The following is a 10734-nucleotide window of genomic DNA, read 5'->3' as shown; positions in this document are numbered from 1 at the left end:
CTCCCCAGTGGTGCTCCTGGCCCTGTCTTAAGTGCATGTGGTGCCCCAGTCCACTCTGGGAGGGTATAAAAAGAAAAAAAGTGGTTTCATTTACTGTTTATACTTGAGTTCTAAAAATATATTTACAAGTTTTCAATTTCCTTGTAGGTGGTCAGGTAGAAGATGATAACTCCTTTTCTAAGCTGTTAGCCATTATGTAGAATTTGAATGACTCTGGCCTTCTTTGAATTGATACCCTTCAAGAGGATTATTTAAAGCTTCTAACAGCAGCACCCTCCAATGCTGATCCAGCCTAAGATTTTCATGGTGCAGTTAGTAAATCTCCTTAAGTTCCAAAAAGATGCTAGGCTTTAATGTCCACATCTAATATTGCTGTAAAAACATGACTTTTCTTCAACTGACACTTAGCTTGTCTGCATGGTCTGAATGGATAATGTGAAGCCAAACATGAATGCTACGTCTGAAAGATTAGTATTTGTATTGGTGTCACAGTAGATGTGAACACTGGTCTTTGCTTACTTGCAAAGTTGTAAGAATGAACTAGAACAAATCATTCATGTTTCAGAATAAGTGCCCTCAGCAAGTTTTACCTTCAGATAGTACTCATCTTTAATTCGTGACCTATGAACTCTCTCAGCCACACACATTCTACTGGCTTCCAGTCTGACTTTGGCATTTACATGCTTCTGAACACGGCATTTACTCCAGGAAATGTCTGAGGATATTTGGTACCTTTTACCTCGAATCACCATTATTTTTCCTCTTCATTCCCCAATCCAGCTCCTCACTAGGTTGGTTGTTTTTTTTTTTTCCTAAACACATTTCTAAGATGTGTCAGCTCTAATGTTGCTCATTTCAATCCTTCTCATTTTTCATCTAACCACAGCATTACCAAGGGATGTGTAGTTGTTCTTTTGTATGAAACAACTCATCTCACTTTGAAAAGATGTGACTAAAGCTTTCCATACACAAAAATCTTCCAGAATGAGCATGGGGACAACTTGATCTCAAACCTAATTTCTGTAAGAGCACTCCCACAGAAAAGTAGAATCTCAGCAGAGGTGACAGTCAAGCTTGGTCATAACATGCTACACAGTTCCTGCCCAGTAGTGAGTTTAAGGTATATAATGCCTTTCTACCATTGCCATATACTGTTACTCATGTGCCATGATAGGAAAATATTTCTAATAGTTAAGAGATGACGACTAGTCAATAGGGTGTGTCTTTGGAAAAACCCTGAAATGAAAAATTGCTGTCGCACGGAAGTAGAGAGAACTGTATTTTCCATAGTCCAGTGAGCTACTCATAGTAAATACCAGTGAGTTCATCTATGGGGCAAGCGCTTAGATACATGGCAGTTGTGAGGCAAAAGCATCTGCAGGCTATGCTCACCTGTAGCAAAATTCTGTTTGCTGCAGTGGAACCACTTCTAGGTTGAGCTTTGCTGTTTACTATCAGTGCATGTAGGAAGTTTGAGACTATTCTCTGTTGATGTTGGTGTAGCTTTTTACACCTTGTGACTGAGATATGCAATGTGTCAGGTAGGGTGGGACAGAAAGTCACTGGAAAAGCAGACGAATAATTCAGGTCGTGGGGAAAATCCTGTGAGATTTAAGGAATCTGAAATTGCAGGCTTTGCCATAGCACACCCATTGAAGAAGAGCACTAGGGAAGTCTTTCTCCTTAGCACCAGCCACCAGCCTTTAAGTACCCAACTTCCCTTCACAGATTCTGAAAAAAGGCTGATCATGTAGAAAAGGTGGTTCGAACAGCGAAGGCCTGTTGCTATTCTTTTTTAGGGAAAAGAATGCTAAGGTACAGGTCTGGTGCAAAGCAAATAGGGCAAGGCTTTGCTTTAGTGTAACCCAGATGCAATTCTTCTGCGGCAAAAGCTTCTGTGCCAGAGTAAGACTGAAAATGAAAAAGAACAGAAGTTTGGTAGAAATGTACATCTTCTTGTGTGCTTTATTGTATTTCTCAGTAAAAACTGTTCTTACCATTCCTCCCAGCTGGGGAGTATGAAATAATCCAGTGGAAGAGTTTTCTCTTCCATTTAGGCTGAACGAATTGGTAAAGAGCACATGTTCATAGAATCATAGAATCACAGAATGGTTTGGGTTGGAAAGGATCTTAAAGCTCATCCAGTTCCAACCCCCTGCCATCATGTTTACACTGTGTTTAATCTTCTGTGTCAGTGCAATCACAGGCTGTCTGCAGAGACACAAATTTGAACCTGAGGTAGAAATTTGGCGTTTAGTCTTAGAGAGCAAAACCGTGTTTATCAGCCATTTTTCATTGCCAGCTGCTACTGTAATGTGCTCTCAGTACCACCTTGATCTGAGTGTGCTCTTGGCAAAGTAAACTGGCCAAAAAAGCTGACTTATTTCAGTTAAAACTGAAGGAAATAGTATTTTTTTCCAAACACTGATAAAAAGATCCACAGGTTTGTTTCTAATTAATGGACTGGATCAGCATCTGTTTCAATGTATTTGGAAGAATTGAAAAATCTTACTTTTCCAGTTACCTGTAAGCGTAAGGTCTTAATGGCAAATCTGGTTTGGTGTGTTCTTTCATTTATGAAGGAGTCAGATGATAGTCCTTCAATAGCCCCTCATGCTACACAGCTGAGACATCAGCTCTCATATGTGCTTGGAGTCTACAGTGTCACTTTCAGTGATAGAACCCAAAATGTGTTCAGATGGGAACCGGATGCTTCTAATTTTGAAAACAAGATAGTATTCAAATATATTATTTAAAGGGAAAAGGAAGTATGCTTTAGCAACAGTGTCATTACTGAAAAACTATTTAAAATCTAGTTTATTTTCTTGTAAAATCAGGCATAGCAATTCAGAATATTACCTATAGTACTGTTGCACTTACAGTAACTTTTGATTTACTTTTCAGCCCTGGTGCACTGTGAATAAACCCTGACAATGGTTTGCAGGTGACGAAACTCTGAGCATGTTTGCAAACATAGAAGATAGTTTACACACATTTTCTTCACATTTCATTTGTGAACAGCTGAATTGATGGCTTCTAAAAACCGTTTTTGTGGAAGAGTCCTTGTGATATTGATAGCTTGGTGACACCACCAGAATTAGTATGACTGCTGTTTTAAAGTAAGAGGTATATTTAATAGGCATGAGACCAAAAAAACAGTTTTTAAACACTGAAATCTATGGCTTTTGCTTCACTTCATTGACTGTGTTGCCTCTATACGAGGTTTTTACTGATATCAAGAAATTGTTTTTTTCCCTTTCTTTTCCTTTTTAATATTTTTTCTGTCTTTCTGTCAGTAAGAACTTTTGGTTAGTATTTCTTTGCTTAGAAACCAACAGCCCTCTTTAAACTAAACAAAACTGTACTTCACAGCCTTTCAGAAGGAAGCCTGGTGGAAGTGCCAGCTCAGCAAGTCCAGTGTTCGGTGTGCTAACCCTGTGCAGGGGTTTCCAGCTGAGCAGTGCAAGGCAGGGCTTTGGCCAGGGTCCTGGTTTTCATGCCTCTGCAGTTAAGCACCATGTCAAATTTTGCCATAAAATACAAGGTTCTGCTACTGTTGTGTCACCCTCTTGAGCCCAGCAGTTTCCTTTTGCAGAGGAACAGCTGAGGTATGGAGAGCAGTGAGGGTACAGAAAGCTAGAGTGGAATTAGAAGTCACTTAAAGGCCAAAAGCATTTCCATGCAGCTTTCTCTTGCTTGCAGAGATGCTTCTATTTTGCCTACTGACACCACTTCTTGGATGAACTGTAATGCAGATATTGTGATGAATTACAGCAGGCACCAAACAGTGAGATTAAAACACACACATTGAAACCAGACAGAAACAGATCCACCTGTGGTGGAAAAGGAAAGAATTATTTTCTTTTTTGTTTCTTTTTAGTTGAATGTTTACTTTGCACTAAGGTGGAAGTCACTTGAAACTATTCTAGGAGAAGTTTGCCCATGTGTAATTTGTCTCCCAGGAGATGCACCCACCCACAGACACAAGAGGAGCTTGTACTTATGATCCTCATGTCTCTTGGGCAGATCAGCTGGCGCAGGGCAGTGCTGAACAAAGCTTCTCTGTTGCTTCCAAGGTTGTGCCTCTAGAAAGCCCAGTCATTGCCCTGGGCAGCATGGAGCTGAACCAGCCCCAGAGAACCTGGATCTATTGACTTATTTGAACAGTATGACACATAACAGATTGGTTTAGATTGCTGATGGGTGTCAGGTAGGCCTTGTTTCTGCCTTGTCCGACTCTCCACTACATCCAGTCCTTCCCTATTCTTAGCTCTGCACTACTCAAATGGGTCTCAGAGTGTTGAAGATTGCACACACATTGGTGTTTATACTGGAGAAAATATGCGCTTTGGTGGAATAATTCCAGTTCCCAGGTAATCCTGGCAGGTAACTCTGTAGAATCCTGTTAATCATCATCTTCACCCATTTGGCCTGGGGATCTAAACAGATTTGCTTGCTGTTCTTCAGTGTGCCTCTGCAGTGGAATGAACACTGCACTTTGGTTAATACTGACACCTGAGGAGGTCAGAGGACACAGACAAGGCTGAGAATTACAAGCTTAAGGGCTGCCAACCTGTCAGCATTTGTAAGCCGTAACTTCTCTTGACTGCTTGCTTTACTTACATGATTTCCAGTGTTGCAGTGTGGGCCCTTAGGAATGATTTCTACATTGGCCAGGTGCTTCGGCAGTATTAGCCCTGTGACAGTCTGGATGCAGTGACACCACAGCTCTGCTGCCAGCATCATTTCTGTGAAGGAAAGAAAGGGAAGGGAAGCTTATAATGTCTGCAGCTAAACCAAACTAACAGTTAAAACAGTAATTAGAGAAAGCACATTTGTCCATGTTTCCCACTAAGGCAGGCTGCATCTTCAGCTTGAAATTCCTGATGTTTGCACTGTGAAGTAGATTTGAAAGAGGAGATTCAGCACTTTGAGGGCAGTGTCAACAAGAAGCAAAGACAAGCTCTAGATAACTGAATGGGAGCACATGGACACTCTTATTGAGGCATGTAGGGCTGCAGGAGCCGAAATCCCAGTCTGTTCATCAGTCCTCTCTTACTGTAGCCAGTCTTAACATCCCTTAAGACCAACTTTACTTCACCCTGTGCTAGTTCTTGTGCCTTGCTATGACCATCCATCTATTTCCCTTCTTCACTTACCCTCTGCCCATCCTAATCTGTAGTGCTTCTTTTGGCTGACCAACACCTCCCTGCCTACCTGATAGGAAGCAGAAAGTCAAGCACTGGGAAGCACAGAGAATCACAGCAGGGTGGCAACGTCCCATCTACAGGCTCAAGAGAATAAAATGAGATTCCTAAAGGCTATGCCAGGGCTTTACTGCAGGTGTGTACAATGTCCTTTTAGCCACTTTTCCATCCTGGGGTTGCCCACATGAAGCTCTTCTCTGGCTCATCAGAGACTGCAGACGTGTGTCATCCCAAGATGAAGCCAGGATGCAGTAGAAGGAAGCACTCACATGGTGCCGATGCTTGGAAGCATTCCAGAGCCCTAAACTTGGCATACTTTCTGCCCACAAAATACTTTTTGGACTTTCCCAGCAGAGTCTGGGGTTTTTTCACCCTCATACTTCTCAGGAAAGAGCTGTAACAGATGGCTGTTGATTAGAAATAGTCTGATTGAAAGTAGGTTCAATATTCCAAGCTTTCATCTCAGGGTCAGTTGTCATAAAAGCAGCATGAAAAGTGATAGCAATGCAATATGGCACGCATTTAGTGCAGGCTGTCACCTCTGAGGCCCTGGCTGTAATCTCATCTGTCTCAAAATATTTAAGGGACAAGTTCACCTATCAGTGAATCTCCACTAGCAGAAAAAAAACGAGGAGACAAGAAACAGGCCCACACTGAAACAGGCCCGCAGTCCATGTGTATGTTTTCTTGACCTGCTACCTCAAAGACAGTGTGAGGAAGGACTACACAACTGAAAACATTCTTTTTAGCTAAACCATATTGCAGGAGAATTGTAATACAAAGGAAAAGAAATTGAATTTTCTTACCAGGGAAGTTGCCTAGAGAAGAGAGAATCAGGAGGGAGATTACAGTCTTGCTGTCCATGACTGCTCTCTATGCCTTCTTATGGGACTGCTGACACTGTTACATGCCAGGATTTGCTTCTCATGCACATGTACATACAGATGGAATTACTGACACACTCCGGCTTTTTGCAACAACCAGAACAAGTAGTGGGAAAATGTGAAATGGAACAGCTTGTGGTAACACACCTGGAACTGAGCGGTAAGCTGGAGTCACTCTGCTTGCTGAGATTCCCTCTTAATTCCAAGACAACAGTAAAATACTAAGAGAGAGTAACATGCTAGTTAAAGCTGTGAGAGAGGTACTAAGCTGCACCAGTTGTCATCATTTATAGCTCAGGACTTGTTCAATTTTCTCTCAGTGCTGAAATACAAGACAGAATCAAACTAATAATAGAACACTGGCAAAAATAAAGGTAATCGCGTTGTTTGGATTGAATGAGGAAATCAGAGCATTATGACACTAAAAAAATTATGACTTTCTTACACCTACGTATGCACTATCCCATGTAGCATGCAGCAAATTCATGGGCCAGAGCAAGCCAGGGACAATTTCTGTGGCTGAGGACACACTTGTCTGCAGGCAAAGAGACTTTAGTTGTATGGACAAGTCATACCACATGCTCTGATATCAAGAAAAGAGGTCCTGAACTCTTGCATTTATTCATACTATATAATAATTTAAAATAAATTAACAAAATGTTTTAAGAAGGTTTGAGTTTTCAACACCTCTGAATAACAAGTGGTGTTTTAGAAAGCATTTAAAGCTATGCTTTAACTTCGTCATTCCAGCTCCCATTCTTTTAAAAGGGAATAAATAATGTGCGGTTTACGATTTTGCTTAACAAGGATTTGAGTTACTTGCGCAACAGCACACACAAAAAACCAGCTGTGGAAATGCTGGGAACAGCCACATCTCCTCATGCTGCCTTCTGCGCCCTTAGCCCTCTTTGCCTTTATTCTCTTCTCAGTCAAGGACAATTTAATTCCCTCTTGCAAGTCCTTGCAGATTTGCAAGCACTACAAGGCTGTCTCTTACTGCGCTCTTGCCTTTAACCCTATTGAATACATCTCTTTTTTCAGATCTCTTCTTCCAACTTTTTTCTAGGTGTCTCTAGGTGAGAGGAAAATTCAGCTCTATACTAAAATTAAAAGCATGCATCTGCCACACCACTGGTCACTATCTACTGGCCTGTGATCAGACAGTTACAGTGTACTCTGCTTGTGATCCAGTCCAACCCTGCCTTCTCTTGTAAGGAATTGCTGATGGGTTTGACACACCTAAAATACTGTATTCAGAAAGGATCCTTGAAACTGAGGCACTCAGTCAGGCTCTTGTTTTTATCTGTAAAGTACTGCCTAAAATGCCATTTATTAGAGCTATCATTATGTAGAAGAAGATAGTAAAGAGAGCCTTCCATGCCTTCAGATGCTGGTAACCCTAAGCTGTGCAGGATCAAACAGGGCTCCAGTCAGGGCACAGCTCTCTCTGTGTAAATGGTCCCCCACTGAGAGTCATTCAAGCTCTTTTCAGAGTTGTCTAAAAAGGAATTGACTCTATCTGTCATTTCTGATGGCAGAAGAGAAGAACACTCACATGGAATTTGCTGCTGCAGTTTCACATGAGGGCAAGGACATGTAGGTAATGACCAGCAGTGAGAGGGAACTCCCTGCAGTGAGCTGGCAAAATCTCTCCTGCAGCCGAGGATAGGTGCAGTTCAGTGTGGCCTGGCCTGCTCAGTTAGTGGATTTGGGTGGGTCACTGATACCTTGAGGCACAGGCCTCTCTCAGCCAGGATTAGTGCAATGAGGGCTCTGCTTTAGGTGCCAAATGGCACAGGGACCTCGACCCATGTGAAGCAGAATTCCCATGGAGAGGAAAATGAGCAGAGTTTCTCCTTTTCTTGCTAATTGTCCTGGGTTCAGCTGTAGCAGTCATTTTTTCTCCTTCTTAGTAGCTGGTGCAGTGCTGTGGTTTTGACTTTCAGCCTGGGAACAACGCTGATAACACCCATGTTTTTAGTTGTTGCTCAGTGATGTTTACTCTGACCAAGGACTTTCTCAGTCTCATGCTCTGCCAAGAAGGAGGGGAAGCCGGGAGGAAGCAGAGGCAGGACACCTGACCCAAACTGGCCAAAGGGGTATTCCACACCACAGCACGTCATGCCCAGTATAGAAACTGGGGGGAGTTACCCGGAAGGCCCAGATCCCTGCTCGGGTCGGGCTGGGTATCGGTTGGCGGGTGGTGAGCGGTTGTGTCCTCTCCCCTTGTTATTCCTCTTATCATTATTATTGGTAGCAGCAGTGGTTTGTATTATACCTTAGTTACTGGAGAGCTGTTATCTCAACCTGTGGGAGTTACATTCTTTTGATTCTCCTCCCCATCCCTCCAGGAGCAGGGGTGGGGGAGAAGTGGGGGAGTGAGCAAGTGGCTGCGTGGTTCCGAGTTACCGGCTGGGCTTAAACCACGACACTAATAAAAAGGGAAATACAGTCTGAAGAGGACAAAAGGTTGAAAATGCAGTAAGGAAACAGTCTATTAGCATAAATTTTGAGAAGAAAGATGTTCTGGGGGAAGGCAGTAAAGAATCACAGAATGGGTTGGGTTGGAACAGATGTTAAGATCATACAGGTTTGCCCCCCTGCCATGGGCAGGGATGCCTCACACTAGACAGTGTTGCCCAAGGCTCTGTCCAGCCTGTCCTTGAACACTGCTACAGATGGAGCATTCACCACTTCTTAGGACAACTTGTGCCAGTGCCTCACCACCCTCACAGTAAAGAACTTCTTCCTCAGATCTAACCTGAACTTCCCCTGTTTCAGTTTGAACTCATCACCCCTTGTCCTGTTGCTACAGACCCTGATGAAGAACCCCTCACCAGTATCCTTGCAGGCCCCCTTCAGATACTGGAAGGCTGCTCTGAGGTCTCCACACAGCTTTTCTTCTCCAGGTTGAACAGCCCCAACTTTCTCAGCCTGTCTTCATACGGGAGGTGCTCCAGCCCCTGATCATCCTCGTGACCTCCCCTGGACTTGCTCTAACAGCTCCAAGTCCTTCTTACGCTGACTCCAGAACTGTACACAGTGCTCCAAGTGGGGTCTCACAAGAGCAGAGGGGCAGGATCACCTCCTTCGACCTTCTGGTCATGCTAAATCACTCTCCCTCACTTTAGTAATGGGGACAGGGGAGGGAACTCTGAATATTTGTATCTGACGAACAGTATCACAATCATTTGGAAGCTGCTGGTTTTCCTTATGGCCAGATTTCTCCCTATGACTGAACCAGTAACAGCAGTCATTTAAGTATGTCCACATTATGCCCTGGGGGAGTAGCCAGTTGGGAAAGGAATATCGATTGTTTGAGTAACTCTGTGATTTCATAACATGCCATTGATCTAAGTAGATGTGTGTGGACATACATGCATATTTAGTTGTCATAGTGTTAAGTCCATCTCTTGGTAGACTATTTAATTACATCTCTGTAAGTAACCTTCCCCATTCTCCCTTGGTTTTTAGAATGTACCTTTGTCCAGCTTACACTCACCCCTAATTTCCTCTCTCTTTGATGTCTGCAAAGTTGCATAATTGAATTTTCTCTTTTTCTCAGAGACAGGACATCTTTTTAGCTCTTTACTACTCTAAATTTTTGCATTCATCTGACAGATAAGTCAGACAAAATAGATTATTTTCCCTGGAAAGCTTTTTAATATAGCAAGATGTTTTCCCTTGAGGAGCAACAGCTGGAAGATGGTATCATTAAACCCAAAATAATAATTTCTCCATTTCTGAGTGACGTAACACTTTCTTTTAACCACAACAGCCTAAACACTGGACTTTAAAATTCTGGCATTACAGAGAGAAAAGCTATTTTGTACAGCAAGAAGTTTTCAAAGTTCAGTAAGATTTTTCTCTATGTCCACAACTTGAACGCTTAACATCCAGTTACTTGCCAGGTAAAAAGGAAGAAATAAAGAGCAAGGACAATCCTTTTTCACATTAATTTGCTTTCCTGTGATTCCTCTCACAGAAAAGCAAGGCTGGGTTATAAGAATGAGACAAACATGTTGTAAAATGTACTGGTTTCCTACTGCAGCAGATGCTGTTGCTTCTTTCCACTCAGCCAAACATGTTTCCCTTTAAGCACAGCCCACTTGAAGTTAAAGCAAAATATAGGTTCCTGTAGGCTGCAGGGGCTTACTTGGATTCTGCACACCCATCCTGGGGTTAAGCTCTCTTCCCGTTGGGAGCTGACTATTCTCCTCTTGGAGCTGGGTGTGAACTCACTGATGTGGGCATTGCCAGTGCAGTCTCTGTGGCTCTAGGTCCATCAGATGTGTAAGCCTTGGGACACTTGAGTAATTCTCATTTTTGCCAACCTACAGGAAATTACAGAAGCTCTAAAGTAACCAGGAGGGGAAGATCTCAAAGCAGTGGGGGTTTGTATTGCTCTCCAAAGTGCTTGCCTCTCATCGTGTTCAGTCTGCCAGAGTAGGGAGCAAATACCCAGTTCCTACCTGGCTGTAATTCCTTCTGCCTTGCTCATGAGTTGTCTGAAAGAACTCCAGGCTCTAGCTCAATAGTTAAGCACAAGCTATCAAACGCTAGCCTGGCTGTTAGTCCTTGCTGCACAACTCGGAAACTGTCTATTATTGTGAAATTTCCTTATAAGGTGCCATGGAAAAATT

General features: G+C 42.8%; 1 protein-coding gene across 1 annotated transcript; it reads right to left on the bottom strand.

Annotated features, from left to right (window-relative positions):
- Nucleotides 1-4623: 4623 nt before the first annotated feature.
- Nucleotides 4624-4746, bottom strand: LOC104405705 (platelet factor 4-like; the record flags this gene model as incomplete). The annotated part of the gene is made up of 1 exon (XM_010014479.1): nucleotides 4624-4746. A coding segment is annotated over exon 1 (123 nt), but the record flags the coding sequence as incomplete, so codon positions are not given.
- Nucleotides 4747-10734: the final 5988 nt, after the last annotated feature.

Source organism: Nestor notabilis, unplaced genomic scaffold (assembly GCF_000696875.1).
Source record: "Nestor notabilis isolate BGI_N333 unplaced genomic scaffold, ASM69687v1 scaffold29805, whole genome shotgun sequence".
Lineage (NCBI taxonomy): Eukaryota > Metazoa > Chordata > Aves > Psittaciformes > Psittacidae > Nestor > Nestor notabilis.
Note: the sequence above shows the minus strand (reverse complement) of the source record. Positions and strands in the feature narration are given on the sequence as shown.